General features: G+C 51.1%; 8 protein-coding genes across 8 annotated transcripts; 3 read left to right on the forward strand and 5 right to left on the reverse strand.

Annotated features, from left to right (window-relative positions):
- Positions 1 to 322: 322 nt before the first annotated feature.
- On the forward strand, positions 323 to 2,081 carry ade13 (adenylosuccinase ADE13; the record flags this gene model as incomplete). Its single annotated transcript, XM_056958206.1, has 6 exons — positions 323 to 374; positions 453 to 539; positions 615 to 1,342; positions 1,392 to 1,660; positions 1,712 to 1,776; positions 1,831 to 2,081. 6 exons carry the CDS (start codon positions 323 to 325, stop codon positions 2,079 to 2,081), a joined length of 1,452 nt encoding a protein of 483 aa, XP_056807596.1.
- A 980-nt stretch (positions 2,082 to 3,061) lies between these two features.
- Positions 3,062 to 3,355, reverse strand: N7506_008914 (uncharacterized protein; the record flags this gene model as incomplete). Its single annotated transcript, XM_056958207.1, has 1 exon — positions 3,062 to 3,355. One exon carries the CDS (start codon positions 3,353 to 3,355, stop codon positions 3,062 to 3,064), a length of 294 nt encoding a protein of 97 aa, XP_056807597.1.
- A 1,582-nt stretch (positions 3,356 to 4,937) lies between these two features.
- N7506_008915 (PDK/BCKDK family protein kinase) lies at positions 4,938 to 6,422 on the forward strand (the record flags this gene model as incomplete). The annotated part of the gene is made up of 4 exons (XM_056958208.1): positions 4,938 to 5,049; positions 5,100 to 5,248; positions 5,310 to 6,301; positions 6,359 to 6,422. 4 exons carry the CDS (start codon positions 4,938 to 4,940, stop codon positions 6,420 to 6,422), a joined length of 1,317 nt encoding a protein of 438 aa, XP_056807598.1.
- A 12-nt stretch (positions 6,423 to 6,434) lies between these two features.
- Positions 6,435 to 6,659, forward strand: N7506_008916 (uncharacterized protein; the record flags this gene model as incomplete). The annotated part of the gene is made up of 1 exon (XM_056958209.1): positions 6,435 to 6,659. The coding sequence occupies one exon, from the start codon at positions 6,435 to 6,437 to the stop codon at positions 6,657 to 6,659; it is 225 nt and encodes a 74-aa protein (XP_056807599.1).
- A 504-nt stretch (positions 6,660 to 7,163) lies between these two features.
- On the reverse strand, positions 7,164 to 8,119 carry N7506_008917 (uncharacterized protein; the record flags this gene model as incomplete). Its single annotated transcript, XM_056958210.1, has 3 exons — positions 7,164 to 7,526; positions 7,586 to 7,782; positions 7,945 to 8,119. The coding sequence occupies 3 exons, from the start codon at positions 8,117 to 8,119 to the stop codon at positions 7,164 to 7,166; spliced, it is 735 nt and encodes a 244-aa protein (XP_056807600.1).
- A 939-nt stretch (positions 8,120 to 9,058) lies between these two features.
- N7506_008918 (SKN1/KRE6 family beta-glucan synthesis-associated protein) lies at positions 9,059 to 11,297 on the reverse strand (the record flags this gene model as incomplete). Its single annotated transcript, XM_056958211.1, has 6 exons — positions 9,059 to 9,119; positions 9,172 to 9,649; positions 9,699 to 10,221; positions 10,272 to 10,373; positions 10,426 to 10,606; positions 10,657 to 11,297. 6 exons carry the CDS (start codon positions 11,295 to 11,297, stop codon positions 9,059 to 9,061), a joined length of 1,986 nt encoding a protein of 661 aa, XP_056807601.1.
- A 1,332-nt stretch (positions 11,298 to 12,629) lies between these two features.
- N7506_008919 (uncharacterized protein) lies at positions 12,630 to 13,441 on the reverse strand (the record flags this gene model as incomplete). Its single annotated transcript, XM_056958212.1, has 2 exons — positions 12,630 to 12,892; positions 12,982 to 13,441. 2 exons carry the CDS (start codon positions 13,439 to 13,441, stop codon positions 12,630 to 12,632), a joined length of 723 nt encoding a protein of 240 aa, XP_056807602.1.
- Positions 13,442 to 14,011: 570 nt separating this feature from the next.
- On the reverse strand, positions 14,012 to 15,560 carry rpL3 (60S ribosomal protein uL3; the record flags this gene model as incomplete). The annotated part of the gene is made up of 5 exons (XM_056958213.1): positions 14,012 to 14,941; positions 15,020 to 15,176; positions 15,246 to 15,303; positions 15,386 to 15,417; positions 15,487 to 15,560. 5 exons carry the CDS (start codon positions 15,558 to 15,560, stop codon positions 14,012 to 14,014), a joined length of 1,251 nt encoding a protein of 416 aa, XP_056807603.1.
- Between the last annotated feature and the right edge of the window lie 245 nt (positions 15,561 to 15,805).

A 15,805-nucleotide genomic window follows, 5' to 3' on the forward strand; every position in this document is an offset into this window, starting at 1 on the left:
CTGTTGTGCCGCAGGTGGGACACGGAGTGGTGAGACAAAGAGTACCAGAGGTCTCTCAGCTGATTGAGGACTTTTGGAACAATCTCGGGGGGATTGTGAGTCTAGAGATGGTTTGCATGTCCAAATGTTCTATAGAAACAAAGTAGCACGAGCCATGGATGTTGATCCCCGGAACCGGGGGACAACCCCACTGGTTAGTCATGACGATAACGTGATAAGCCCCGCTGAAAATTGACCTTCGAAAATCGGACAAAATTACTTTTTGTTCAGTTGTTCAATTCCTCCATTCCAAGTGGCTTGAGTGTCTCTGACGATCTTCAAAATGTCCGGAAGCAACGATGTCTACCAAACTCCCCTCAACTCGCGTTACGCGAGTAAGTCTACCCGAACCCCTCCTCCAGGGCCTCAATGGAGGGGCACGTATAGATACAGACTGACGTCCAATTGATCAGGCGATGAGATGAAGTACCTCTTCTCTCCCCGCAAGCGTTTCTCCACATGGAGAGAGCTTTGGACCTGGCTCGCGGAGGCCCAAAAAGGTACGGCATAGACGTCGAGCCATGGCCGACATCGGGTGTAGAAAAGCATCCAAATTGACTGAATCATGGCTACAGAGCTCGGACTTCCTATCACTGCCGATGCTATCGAGCAGATGAAGGCCCACCAGGTCATCCAGGATGACGAGTTCGCCGTTGCCGCCGAGGAGGAGAAGCGCCGCCGACACGATGTCATGGCCCACGTCCACGCCTTTGGTCAGGTTGCCCCCGCCGCCGCCGGTATCATCCACTGGGGTGCCACCTCTTGCTACTGTACCGATAACGCCGATCTGATTCTCCTCCGTGACGGTCTCGACATCCTCATCCCCAAGCTCGCTGTCGTCGTCGACAAGCTGTCCCAGTTCGCTCAGCAATACAAGGACCTGCCCTGCCTTGGTTTCACCCACGGTCAGCCCGCCCAGCTGGTCACCGTTGGTAAGCGTGCCTGTCTCTGGATCCAGGATCTTCTGATGGATCTGCGCAACCTCGAGCGTGCCCGTGACGACCTCCGCTTCCGTGGTGTCAAGGGAACCACCGGTACTCAGGCCTCCTTCCTCCAGATCTTCAACGGTGACCACGGCAAGGTCGAGCGCCTTGACGAGCTCGTCACCGAGAAGGCTGGCTTCAGCTCTGCCTTCATCATCTCCAGTCAGACATACTCTCGCAAGATCGATGTTGACGTCGGCAACGCCCTCGGCTCTTTCGGTGCTACCTGCGAGCGCATTGGCATTGACATTCGTCACCTTGCCATGCTCAAGGAGGTTGAGGAGCCCTTCGAGAAGGATCAGATTGGTAGCAGTGCCATGGTGAGTTCATCCATGTCAGGTTTCCATTTTCTCGGCTAACAGTCCGTAGGCTTACAAGCGTAACCCCATGCGCTCCGAGCGTCTGTGCTCCCTGGGCCGTCACCTGCAGAACCTCCCCAAGGACGGTCTTGACACCTACTCCGCTCAGTGGTTCGAGCGTTCCCTCGATGACAGCGCCATCCGTCGTATCAGCATTCCCGAGCTGTACCTGACTGCTGACGCCTGTCTCATTCTCCTCAACAACGTCACCTCCGGCTTCGTTGTCTACCCCGAGGTCATTAAGCGCCGTGTCAACGATGAGCTTCCCTTCATGGCCACGTGAGTCAATCGCTATCGACAGAATGCTTCTTTTCTGACAATATATCCCAGTGAGAACATCATCATGGCCTGCGTTGCCAAGGGTCTCTCCCGCCAGGACGCCCACGAGGAGATCCGTGAGTCAACTCAATCCCTTATATCTTGATATCGTTATATTAATAGGAAATCAGGTGTTCTCTCCCACCAGGCTGCCGACAATGTCAAGAAGCAGGGCAAGGACAACGACCTGATTGAGCGTATCCGCCGCACCGCCTTCTTCGAGCCCATCATTGCCCAGCTGGACACTCTCCTGGACGCCAGCACTTTCGTTGGCCGCGCTCCCCAGCAGGTCGAGAAGTTCACTTCCACTGAAGTGGCCGCTGCCATCAAGCCCTACGCTTCCACCATTGCTAAGGGTGAGACATCTGCCCTGCACGTTTAAGCTAGGCTCCAAGGCCCATGTATATGTGATTTGAAAAGTTTTATGATAAAAAGATGAAAGAGGGGCCCCTCTATAGACGAATATTACCAAAGCAGTTGTATATCCGGTAGGACGACATAACAGTCTCGGAGAATTATGGCTGTCAGAAGAATTTGACGTGGATGATTTCCCACTGCCCCACTTGCCTGCTTCCCCGATGCGGGCGAAAAGTTTAGATAGGAGGGGCAATTGGTCTACTTTGGTGGGGGTTGATGATCTCTGAGATCATACAGACTGACTCATGGGGTAGTATATCGGGGAGCCTGCGAGGGGAAGATTTGAAGGGCAAGTTTAGAGAAAGAAGGAGATATTGAAGTTGCGACGCTTACGCTCAAATGTTTGATGCAGAAGAACACTATGATATTGAACCCGAAAGAATTGACAGAGCCACCCAAAACATAGGAAAGATAAAATGGAAAATGCATGACTCGCCAGGCCCGGAAGCCTGAGAGTCAAGAAAGACTATATGCAATGAAACGCTAACATGCAATCGTGAAACAGAAGTGCAAATATGAAAGACAAGAAACAAAGAAGAGACAGGAAAGCAAACAGGAAACAGGAAACAGAGATAACACGATTGGCATCAATCCGGTAAGCAATTGAACTTGCCGAGGTATAGGAGAAAAAACTCCCTCAATTCCCAAGACTCCAGGAGCATCCACAACCCGAACAGATGGAACTTTTGCAAAAGAAAGCCTTTCAAAATGAACCAACATGGGACTAAAACAAATCACCGGAAAATCTCCGACACATGCAGGAGACATGCCGCAAGCCGAGAGCCCCATCGACAAGAACAGAAGAGGCTGCATCCCTGCCCGATGGACGAGTAGGTACTCCCGTAGCTCAAATCAGCATGGCGCAAACAAAATTGCAACCCCACCCAACCCCTCCAGTCCTTATCCACCCCCCACCAAGTCTGGTTTGTTTACCGGTCCCCTTTTTCAAATGGAGGCAGACTCGGGTTCCGGCGGGGTGGGCTGGTAGAAGAGGTCGCGGACCAGCCAGACGATATACAGCACGGCCAGCACCCACAGCGAAGCCATGAGTTTGTATGTGGAGGAGCGCCAGGTGACGCGGCGGATAAGACGGCGACCATTGGGACCTTCGATGGGACCGCGGCGAGGGGGACTACCGATTGACGGTGGCTGCTGGAGCTGCTGTGGCGGACTGGACATGGAAAAGGGATATGCGACGGCTTCGTTCATTTCGCTGTGTGATGTTCGACGGCGAGACATGGTGGACCCGGGGGGATATATGGTTCGGGCCGGGTGACGTTTCCGGGTCTCTCGTAGGGCCTTGCATGAGCAAAGGTGAGATGTGAGGGTTTGAGAATGAGAGACTTGAGAGATGCGATGAGCGAGGATTGAGGTTTTTTTTGAAAGAGAGGAATGGATTTCGCAATTTCTGAAATTTTGACAACGCACAAAAAAAAAGAGGAGGGGCCATACAATCAGCCAGTCAGAGGCAGCAATTGCTGTTGTTCAGCAAGAGCTCGAAAAGGGAATATTGAGTCTCCAGAAAGCGGATCTGTAGGCTGGCACGGGCGAATGGGCAGCGGTTGACGGAACGTGGCCCGTTGCATCTTATAACATCTCTTTCTCATTGTTCATTGTGCAATGGCCTTTTTTTTTTTTCTCTTTTCCGACTTCAATGCTTGTGCAATTTCTTGACTTCTATCGATTAAAACAAGACCAACCAAAATAAAAAGAAGAAACAAAAACAAAACATACAACGGAGAGGCACAGATATGATCCTGTCTGGTAAAGGGTCCGATTAAGGTGGGGGATTGAGAGAATTCGAAACCGATAGCCGCGGTGTTAGGTCATTTTCCTTAGCCAGGATTAGTTGCTGGTTAAAGGGGGAAATTGACAAAAGTACGAAACTTGTGATGTCAAAAATGGTACTCGGGAAGCACAGACCTGGGGTGTTCAAGGTGTGGAGTGTGTTCAGCTGAACTATAGCCATATTAGCCCGGTATACATGTTGAGTCAACTTGAATCTTGGAACCTTGGAAGGTTCTGTATAGATGCCCTATCTCCCCCAGCTGGTTGTTGACGCCTTTAGGGTTAGAAGCGTGACGTAGCCGCCCAGCTCCCTGGCAAAGTTTCAATAGTCCCGGTGGAGCCTTCTGTGCTTACTTGGTGTATGGAGTCAACCAGTTGTACAGAGTATGTTCAATTTGGAAAAGAAATGAACCGCTATCCAACACAATAACTGAGGCACTAAACGGAGCCATTACTGTGTATTCACTATGCAGCTAACCTTGCGGGGTTGATATCTGACTAAGTTCGGACGAAGGGGGAGCCGCATATAGTATCCTCATTCATACTCCGTACACACGATGCTGGATTTCGGATGATGCGAACGTTATATCCATTGTGTACCTCAATTTTGCCTACTATTGCACCTCTTCAGCTAGGCATGTCGTTGGCATCAGGCTAAAAGCTGCATTCTCGACGCACGTGACTCGGTTAAGATCGGCATCAGCAGTAGGGAGTAAGTAGGAGTAGCAATCGTTCAGAAATACGAAACATAGCATGATATATGCAGAGAATCTTACGACTGTCCGATCCTAGGACGAATCGCTTTGCATATACTCTGTACGGTGCAGTGAATACTCCGCGACAGGTGATCTTGTGACTCTTCCTCCGATCTCCGGAGCTAGGCGGAGTAGCCCCGGACCACCTCCAACCTCGGCAGATGAAAACGTTCCGGAAGTATTACTCACACTTCCCTCCTACACACTTGGGCTTCGCAACAGCACTTTTTCTTTTGAAAACAACTCTATTCTTAGGCCATTAGGCCTTTTTGCCCACCATGTGGAAGCCCACGGAGAGGTTGATGGACACCATCAGGCATTACGCCAGCTTCCCCGCAACCGGTGTCTCGCTGAGGCAGATGGTCCAATTTGGGGACCGACCCTCAACAGGTAGGAATTCAAGGTGCTAGAGAGCTGGGCCGAGTCTAACTCATGTCTAGGCACTCTATTCCGCGCTTCTCAATTCCTCTCCGAGGAGCTTCCCATCCGTCTCGCACATCGCGTGCAGGACCTAGGTGAGCTCCCGGATGGACTGAGCGAGATGCCATCAATCAAAAAGGTTCAGGACTGGTACGCGCAGTCATTCGAGGTACGTTTGGGGACTTTTCTACCGATTCTTTGGATAGAACTCTGTATTGACAATATGATAGGAAATCATTGCCCTTCCTCGCCCAACTCTGACTCAAGAAGTGAAACAACGCCTTTTACGACCAGGCCGGATCAACGGCGGCCCTTCAAAGATTCTTTCCGAGACGACTCAAAACCCCAGTGTGCGTGAAGGGCAGTACCGGTCATCGGTGACTGCAGGCAACGGCAATGGCGTGAACAAGGCACACGCTGCCTCGGGCAGACGTTATTTCTTCCCCGCGGACGACCGCGGAGACTGGCCTCCTGAACTAAATGACTACAACCAACGGTTCGCCAAGACTCTGCAGCAAATCAAGCGGCGTCACGACGGGGTCGTGACCACCGTCGCGCAAGGTATCCTGGAATGGAAGCGTGTGCGCCAGCGGATGCAGATCGACTCCACAATTCAGTCTTTCCTCGATCGCTTCTATATGTCTCGAATTGGTATACGAATGCTCATCGGTCAACACATTGCACTCACGGAACAAACGCATGTCAAACATCCAAACTATGTCGGAATAATTTGTACCAAGACCAACGTCCGCGATATCGCGCTTGAGGCTATTGAAAACGCCCGTTTTGTCTGCGAGGACTACTATGGTCTCTTTGAAGCTCCCAAGGTGCAGCTGGTCTGCAAAGATGACCTGAACTTCATGTATGTTCCCGGACACCTATCGCACATGCTTTTCGAGACTTTGAAGAACTCGCTGCGTGCGGTTGTCGAGCAGCATGGCGCCGACAAGGAAGACTTCCCCGTGACCAAGGTCATTGTCGCAGAGGGCAAGGAGGATATCACCATTAAGGTCTCGGACGAGGGCGGTGGTATCCCTCGGTCGGCAATCCCTCTTGTTTGGACCTACATGTACACCACGGTGGAGCAAACCCCCAACCTTGACCCTGACTTCGACAAGAACGATTTCAAGGCGCCAATGGCTGGGTTCGGCTACGGGTTGCCAATCAGTCGGCTGTATGCGCGGTACTTCGGCGGCGATCTCAAGCTGATTAGTATGGAGGGGTATGTATTTTTACGGTCTCTCCTCATCGAATGTTTGATCGCTAACTGTTTTCACAGATATGGAACAGATGTCTACCTGCATCTGAACCGTCTCTCTTCCAGCTCTGAACCCCTGCAATGACAATCACCCGTCATGAGAGACGGGCGGGTCCGGATCACTACCTCGCACCGCCTGCACCACCCCATATACAATGACCCGGAAATCAAACCCGCGCCGTCTCGAGGACTGACGCTGATGAACGCCCAGGCCCACTACAAGCGCATGCTTAGTCGAGAGGTCTCGGAGCGTAAGCAGGTTGGAGACATGGAGAGTCTGTTCCACTCGGAGAAACGGAGGAGAGATTCTGAAGAAATGTAGTCTCGGCTCGACCTCCGTTTCCCTGATTGGTTCCTCTCTTGGTTTCTTCCTTTGCTCCGAGTTTTGTCAACTTGTGATCCGCTGCTCCCAAGAATTGGAAAGACCCTGCCTGTTTGGCTGGGTACATCGCCTTGTTTCGGGTATTATGCCAGAGAAGAACAGAGAGGACGAACAAAAACAAAGCACCAGAACGGAATATGATTCTCTGGGCACTCTCGATGATACCCCTTTTCTCTTTCTTGTTCTATCCCTCTGGTTCTTGTCTGGGTAAGTGACCCTTTCTACTGGCGATTTGGTTTCTCTGTATAGTACTGTTTTGTTTTAGCGAATTTACATACCTTTGTTCATTTCTCAAAAAGAACTACCGTAGTACTCAGATGCTTCCAGGAATCCAGGCTACTAGATCAACAAATCCAATGGGAACGAGCTCTGAAATCGTCGACAAGGTAAAAACACACGGCCCCCAACAACGCTAAAAGCAGTGAAAAAAGAAAACACCCAAACTCAAAGATCATCATCCTCATCACGCGCCAAAGAAGACCGCCCAGAAGACCTCCCAGATCCAGAAGCAAGTCTAACCCCCGAAGCCCGTCTCGGTGAATTCGCCCCAGATACCGACCCAGCCGAAACAGACCTCGACCCACCCTTCAACTCACCCTCCATACGCTTCAAATACCCAGGCTTACACCAGCCATGATCACCACTCCCACCAATAACCTCACGATACCTTCCCTGAACCAGCGAAGCCTCGCCGCCCTCTCCTTCAGCCGGGATCCAAAAGCGCGGTGCATACAGCTCCTCTGCTCGTTCCGGGTCATTTGGAGCGAGGTACTTGGCCATGAAGCGACGGCGCGTTTGCGGGATTGTCTGGGCTGTTAGATTGGATTTGTAGATTTTGGGTGTGGTGTGGTGTAGTGAATACGAACCTCGTTCGCGGCTAGCGCGTATGTAATGAGCATTTCTTTGTCTTGGAGGACGCAGAGAGCGGCGTGTTTTTCTTCGCGGAGGTGAGAGCGCATGCGGGTGTCTTTTTCATAGGATGTTGGGATCTGCATGACGTTTGAGCGGCCGCTTTGGTTGTAGGTTGTTGTTGTTGGGTCTGGGGCTCGGTGGGAGAATCTCTCTGTTTGGTATTAGTTTGGGTGTTGAGGGTGTATTGAGTGAGTTGGAGCGTGAGATGAATGTGGACTGGATGGAGACTTGTCTATGAGGGCATCGGCGTTGTATGTACCGCAGTAGCCCGGATTGCAGGGAAGGTGAATTATCAGAGCTTTGAGGTACGAACCTGTGTCGCCGGGGGTTTCTATGTGCCCAACGATATCCCAGCCTTCGGGGTGGGAGTTGTCGATATCCAGTCTGGTGTTTTGGCCGGGGTCTGCTTCTCCCTCTGAGCTGGAGTCCATCGAGACTTCATCGAGTTGCATGCCGCCATCGGACTCGGATTCAGACTCAAGATCCATGGTTGTCTTTGGGATGCTTGGCCTGGTGGAGTTGAGATGTCACCTGCGGGGCAAAGAAGGCGAGGCCTTTGGGCAAGCAAGCAAAGTAGGATGACCACAAAATTGATTTGGGTCTTTCAACGCATTTACACTGCGCACGCGAGCGAGTCTTGATACTGATTCTCACCCGATTGTTCTATAGCTAGCGTTAGAGATGGAGGTGCAAAAAGAGATTATGCTCTGGGTGTTCCGCCACGTCTCGACGAAAGTTCTTACATGAAATGTTCTCGCCTATATGTGTCTCTGGCCTCGGCTAAGAAGAACACACAGCGTATATGTGAAGTAAATAAGAAGTGACAATTCGTGGTGTTGATAGAACTGGCAGACATACTGCCCAGCTTAGAAAGGCGGTCAGTACATTGGTTCGCCAAGGGGCTGTGAGGCAGTACAGTTGCTAGACATCATCACTGGACTTGGTTGCCCTAATACCCTATTTAGACTACCTAGATGTGCCATACGGTAGGTATCCTTGCACTCCGCCCATGGGTGTTTCAAAGCCAACATTTTGCCTTCACCTTCTCGTCACCTAGGTGGAGCTTGCCACCCTCGATCGTTTACGACGCTGGTAAGCATCTGCTCACTAGGACACCGTCATTGTTTGAGCATGTCAGCGTATGTGCACAGAGTAGAGGTTCATGGTGGCCATGTCTGAGCTATTATGGTTGGCATTTAGGATTCCCGAAAGGTACCCAAGGAGTATGCACAGGAGAGTTCTTTCATACAGGACCTCCCGACGCCGGGACTTGATAAACACACTACAGAGAGTAAATATGAATAGAGATTCGATTGAATAAAGACAGATCCCAGTGAATAAAGAAATGCCCAAGACACCGACAACGCCGGAACACAATGCCGCTTGAACGACTGACATTTTAGAATATAAGAGAAAAGAAATGGAGTCTAATTAGCAGGACACTCATGCATGTACGAGTTTTTAGGCCAGTGATAGCCAGCGGCATCCCTATGGCAAGAAAATTAGCGGTGTACATTTGCATAGTGAGGGATAAGCATACCAGGTCGTGTAATTGGCGTTATCATATGCCTTGCGGTGTTGTTCAATATACTTGGTTGTCTCATAGCCAGGGGGATCGCAGGTGACGCTCTCGTCATCTGGGTCCTGGTAAATTCGAACATAGTCGAATCGCAGCAGGGCAGGCATGTACTCGCGAATGGAGGCGTTTTGCGGAGCGAAGTTATCAGCCATACCCATGTTCATGACGAGACTCAGGGGCTCTAATGGAATCATGCGCTGGCCAATGTTTCCATTAGGACCGATGGCGCGTCCATCCAAGGTCCAGGTCTTCTCAGCACCGACGAACCAGGTGATGTCACCCTCGGCGCCGGGAGTATACTCAAAGGAGTAGGTTTGATATTGTGATCCGTTGTACCAACGATGATTCAGGTTGGTAAGGGCAGACATGGCTTGCTGATAGACACCTCCACGGTAGCTGTTGATCTGGGTGACACGGTCATCGTAGACGGCAGCGAAGTCTGAGGTGGGTCAGCGAAATTATTAAAAGACAGTAGACGGTTGACTTACCATAGTCAGGCATGTACCACAGGTCGAAGGGTGCGGTCTGCAAACTCTGGGATGCACTACCAACAAATGGGCCACTGTCTCCGTATAGAGCTGCAGTGCTTCCTTCAATAACATCGATTTCAGGCGCACTGCGAGCCTTGCCAGGTGTCGGGTGATCCGAACCCTCGCAGGCACAACCAGGCAGACGCATACCAGGAAGCCAGTTGAGACCATCGGTAGAGCTCTGGTTTGGAGTGATACCAGCATCACATCCATCGTGGTAGCTGTATGGCCACAGGCCATCGGTAGTAGCAGCGTAACCAGGACGGGCCAGGTTACCCATTGCCCAAAAGCCAGGCCAGAAACCCTCAATGTGACCATCACCCGGAAGGGACATGCTGGCTTCGAGTCGACCTCCCTTGAAGCAGAGTTTGTTCCAGCTCTGAACCATGCCGGACCGGTATTCGAGTTCGTGGTTCTCAAAGTGGTCGAATCGAAGCTGGAGGGTTCCGTCTGCAGTGGTCACCGCGTCAGGATCGTACCACTGATCATCGTTAGTAATGCATTCATGGTTGACGAGATCTCAGTAGTTACCTCTTTATCGGCTGTCACACCATACCACAAGTCAACAGCCTCAAAGAATGGATCATCTTCTGGGAAGAACGTCCGACCAGGGACATTGAATTCATCTGAAAACTGTTCACAGGGTCAGAACATCTGCTCGCGATATTTTGGCCAAGCAACTTACCACTAGCTTCATTTCCTTGCCATTGAGATTCTTCTTGGTGTGGAATTCTTCGGGTGTGTCAGGGTCGATCAAGCCTATGCGCAGGTTGCTTAACAATGGCCGTTCTCCAACATCTAAACACAGTGTATCCGCTGGGTGACATGCACCAGGCTTGGGTTGCAGAATATTTGACAACCAGGTTCTAAAGTTTCAGTCAGCAAGAGTAATGGCAGAGCAAAAAGGCATCCTTACATGAGAGGGTAACCAATGAAGAGTACCAGAATGCCCAAAGTCAGAACCAACAAACCTCCGAGGTTCATTACACCACGGCGATTCCAGATATCACAGTCCCGATCCTTGTCCATCGGATCAGGATTGTGCATATGATCATCTTTCTCCACATCTTCGGGGAACAACAACAGGCCATCAGTTGGCATAATGTTGAACTTCTCAGAAACAGTCTGCGTATTCAAATCATACTCCTCTTTGTCTGAGGTCTGAGATGGAGCCCTGGAATCTTGGAATGGATCCAATGGGAAAGTACTCTCACGGCTGATGGAGCTGATACTTGACTGTCCTCCAGACCACCTATCCGGCGACCGCGGCCTGTCACTCTCACTGACACCCGCTCCTTGTGTAGGTCTCAGCTTGGGAGGTAGTAGAAACTCTGATGATTCGGGGGCAGCCGATGAACCGTATGGAGAGATCCCTTGAGCTCCTATCGGTGTCGGCAAATCGGCGCCCTGTGGTGTCAAGGGTCTAGGGAAAGTTCGAGACGTGAGAGGCGCATAGCTATCCGGGCCTTCGGCATACGGATCCTGTCGGCCTGAGTTGAGTCGAATGTGAGGCGGCAGTGCCACCTTGTCAGAGGTATCAGAGCCGTGGTCGGACATGGTGTCTCCAAAATTCTGTTCAAAGATGTTCTGACGCTGTCCTTCAGTCCGCTGTGATGGTTTCTACCGCTCACTTCCACAACGAGACTTTATATTTACCATCAATGGCTGATAATCGACGTCTGGGTATGGTTTGTCGAAATGTATGGTTGTGTTGTTGTCAGCCCGATGAACCCTACTTTCGCTCTATATCAGACCCGGTAATGACTGATGCTGCGAAGTCGAGACGATACACAGTCGATCAGTGTATTGTTAGCGAAGGAACGGACAGGACAGGTCGGATGTCATCCAATGTCCCTCAGCGGCAAGATGGAAGATGCAATGTCTAAACGGAAAACAGAGCCAAAGTCACGGAAGAAAAGACAAGCCTAGATGATCCGAGGGGTTGTGTTTAGGCACACGAGGGTATCCGGAATGACAGAGTGCCAAGGGGGGCAACCACTGGTATGTCTATACTTCTGTCGGAAGATTTGGTATAGACTGCCGATCAGGGTATGGCTTTGTGCGGATTCCACGCTGGTAGCTTCAAAGGCGCATCTCAATTAATCTCTCTCAGCTGTAGCTCATTGATCGAAATCAGCTGACTGTGTTTGGGTTCAACTTCCAGCCTTCCACGCCTTGGGAGACCTGTATAGGGCCAACCCAGGGTGCGGCATTCCCGTTGCCCTCCAGGACTGCGAGGAATGGCCGACGGCGAATGTTGTATGGAATCCGGGGATCGGCATGACCAGAAACCTGAAGGTAATTAGAGGCAATAGTAGCCACGATGGCTTTTGCATTGTGTCCAATTCATCCATAGGAGTACGGGATGGTCTTTGTTGGTTCATGGAAGTCGAGGGCGAAATGGCAGGAGGTTGAGACATCACCAGCCACTCAAATTTGACCAAACAAGGTCTTCAACCACTATTACAATCAAGTCTGCTAATATTGATTCCTTCCATCACGGTGCTGCCGTCTTCTTTCCTCTGATGGCTCATTGCCTTACTCCATCTACATCCATGGATCCATTCCGACACGCGTCTTGAAGCCCTGGAGGGACCTCCAGGTGATTTTCGCGCTTGAGGAATGTTTCAGTTCCAGAAATAACAAGCTGTCACATTTAAAGGAAAGTAGAACGAGGGGTTATCCATTCCATACCAGCAATAGCCAAGTCAGTACTATATCCATATGTATCAAGCACGACAAATGTACGATGCTTCTACCTCGTAAGCCTAGAACACTCAGCCCCAATGCTCTTCGGTATTGTTTCTCATTTGTAGGACCTATCACAAATAAGATACACGTCCCTCGTGAATCAAGCAAGAATTCATCTGATTGCGCATTACAACCATTTCATGACTCGACAGCCTTCGCACGGAGTCCAACTATACGACTCTCCGGCTTATGCAATGCCAAAACCCAGTATTCGATCTTGGTACTAGTGATTTCCACCCGATAGATCTTCAGCTCGCCAGACTTGTCATTTTCGGCGCCCGCCTCGCGCACAGCATCCAAGACCTTAGAGTACTGGTTTTGTGGGTCGAAGTCGGATGGGGATAGAGTTGAAATGGATTGGGAAAGGTCGGTATCGGGGGAGATCAGGGAGGAGAGCTGGTCTAGAGCAAGGGTGGATGTTAGCATGGGTCAAGGGAGCCTAAGGAGATTATGGGCGCGATAGATAAGGGGGAGGAAGAGCACGACATACCAGCGCTTGGCCATGATCCCTTTGCGGCTCCATCCCACTTTAGTGCGACGGGCTCGAAGGGCTCGTCTGTGTCGGAGACGTAGTAAACATCGACGGATTGTAGGGCCTTGGGGACTGAGACGGAGCTGTGCACGGTCTCAGTCTTGACGGAGCTCCCTTGCTGGGAGCTATCCCCGCTCACATCCGCGTTGGCTTTGTCCAAGAAGGACATGTAGGCGTCGTCGGAGGCCATGGTATACGTTGAGGTTGAGAAAGTCCTGCAGGTGGTGGGGAGGGGAGATCGGGTCGGGTATTGTACGGAGAGTGGGCGATAGTTGGTGAGCTGGGATTTCACGTTCGTTTGGTGACAGTGTAGAAGACGTAGAGGAGTTGCGGTTAAGGTGAAGCGATAGTGGGATGGGAGTCTGGCGCAAGAAGCTGGGAAGTGTGGGATGACGCAATGGATCTTGGATTGGCGCATGGCGTTTTGTCAGGCTGCGAACAACAAGACTGCTCGAACCTAGGTGGAGTATTGCAATTTGGGAAATTTCGAGTAAGTTGCCTTGCGCTCGAAATATATGTAGAAATCAATGTTCAATATACGCGCTCAACCCTGGACCATTTCGGGTGATTAAAACCTGGAGCAAAAATATATCGTAACATTTCATGTACTCAACACCCATGAACATATATATCTGCTCACAGATATGGCCTGTAGGATATCCAAACACCAAAAACTCGGCGAAGTCCAAAGTTGGAGATGGTCTAATACATCCATGGATAACGCCCAAGTGTATATATCGAAATAAAGCCCCGAAGACACCTCCAAAGTGCAAGAGGTTCTTCCAAAATCAAACTGAAGACATAATTCGTATAAATACGGATCATGTTATGCACAAGTACCTCGAGCCCGGGGAAGACCTTGGGAGGCTTATGTTAATACTTACAACGAGCTTCTGACTACAATGCACATCTACAAGCAAGTCGTGAAGGATATTCGCTTTTTTATTGAATATGAAACGTTGCACTATCACCAATAGCCTTAAACATCTTAAACAGTCTCGACAAGGTCCTTCTTGAGGGTACCAATGAAGGCCTTCTTCTCCTCGGCGGTCTGGAAAGCACCGTGACCGAACTTGGAGGAGGTATCGATCCACTTAAGGTCGACCTTCTCGGTAGCCCTGCGGGAAGTCTGGGGGTAGAGGGTCTTGCGGAGAGTCATGACACGCTTCTTGACACCGGGGACGGAACCCTTGACCATGACGAAGTCGTTCTTGACCTGTCCGTAGTGGACGAAGCCACCCATGGGGGTGATCTGCTTCTTGGAGATGTCGAACTCGGTGGAGGCGTTACCCTCGTCGGAGCCCTTGCCAATACGGAAGACCTTGTGGTTGCAAGAGGTACGGTGGTGGTAACCGTCCTGACCGGCACGGGCCACAGTCCACTGGACGTGGTTAGGGTGCCAGGCACCAATACAAGCGACCTTGCGGAGACCCTTGTGAGTCTTGCGGGGAAGCTTGGTGGTACCCCAACGGGAGGTAACACCGGAGAAACCGTGACCCTTGGTGACGGCGATGACATCAATCATCTCGTCCTTCTCGAAGATGGAGTCGATGTCGATGGTCTTCTCGAAGAGGTTCTTGGCGAAGTCAACCTTGTCGGAGACGGAGCCACCGTTGACCTGGATCTCCATGAGGTGGGCCTTCTTCTGCTTGATGGGGGTCTCGCGGATCTGGGTGTGGGCGAGGACACGGACAACAGTGCAGTACTTCTGGATGCGCTCAAGTTCGCGGGTGATGGAGGCACCGGAGGACTCGGCGTGGGACTTGGCGTACTTGGTGAAGGCCTTCTTCTTGGACTTGTACCAGTTCTTGTAGAAGCGACGCTTGACTTCGTCGCTCAGGTGCTCAGCCCAGACGGTGGTGAGCGAGCGGAGACCACGGGGAGTCTCGATGTATCCGACGACACCGACGGCAACGAGCTAGAGTGGAAGGTTAGCGCCCGTTCGAGAAAAATTCCACACCTCCACAGCCGGAGGGAAAAAAGGGCAAAAACCTACAGGAGGGGTCTCGATGACGGTGACGGCCTCGACAATCTCCTTCTTGTGCATCTTGGCACCGGGACGGTCAAGGTCACGGACGACGGTGGTCATACCGGCCTTGTAACCCATGGAGGCAGTCAGGTGGACGGGCTTGCTGGCGTCATCCTTGGGGAAGCTGTCGCGAAGAAAAAAAAGTCTCAGCACAAATCCAAATCCAACTCAATTTTCCAGAACAATGACTGACCTCTTGACCTTTCCGCGGTGACGGGCAGCGCGCTTGCGCGGCAGGTAGGCGAGGGAGCCTGGAGTTATAATCAGTATACCGAACACACAAGAGGCCGAATTTCGAAATTTCGATGTCGAGGAAAGAGGTGTTTCACGAACCGTGACGAGGCGCTTCGTACTTCCGGTGACTCCTATTAACAGAAAGTAGATCAGCAATTGGATTCAACGTCGATAGTATAATTGCGAAGTAATAAACTCACATCTTGACCCTGTTGTCGTTAGTCGTCGAGGTGGTGGGAGTGACGATCTGGAAATGTCGAAGATGATTTTGCATGCCCTGGTTCTTGTGGGCTAACCTAAGCGAGACTCTTGGCGCTAGTGTGGTAGCCTCAGGCACCACACAATCAGTAAAATTAGCTAATCGTGCCCTGGTCCTGTCACGTGACCCAAAGAGGGGCTAATTAATTGGGTCTGCTGCTGCCAAGGCAAACGGCTAGCAGCTTGCTTTTTTAGTACCATCCACATTGTGGGCTGGAAAGACATTAAGGTCGCTTTGGTCTCCCAATGAACTTGCTACGA

Source organism: Penicillium brevicompactum (assembly GCF_028827555.1).
Source record: "Penicillium brevicompactum strain IBT 35665 chromosome Unknown utg000006l_segment0_segment0, whole genome shotgun sequence".
In the NCBI taxonomy this organism is placed as follows: Eukaryota; Fungi; Ascomycota; class Eurotiomycetes; order Eurotiales; family Aspergillaceae; genus Penicillium; species Penicillium brevicompactum.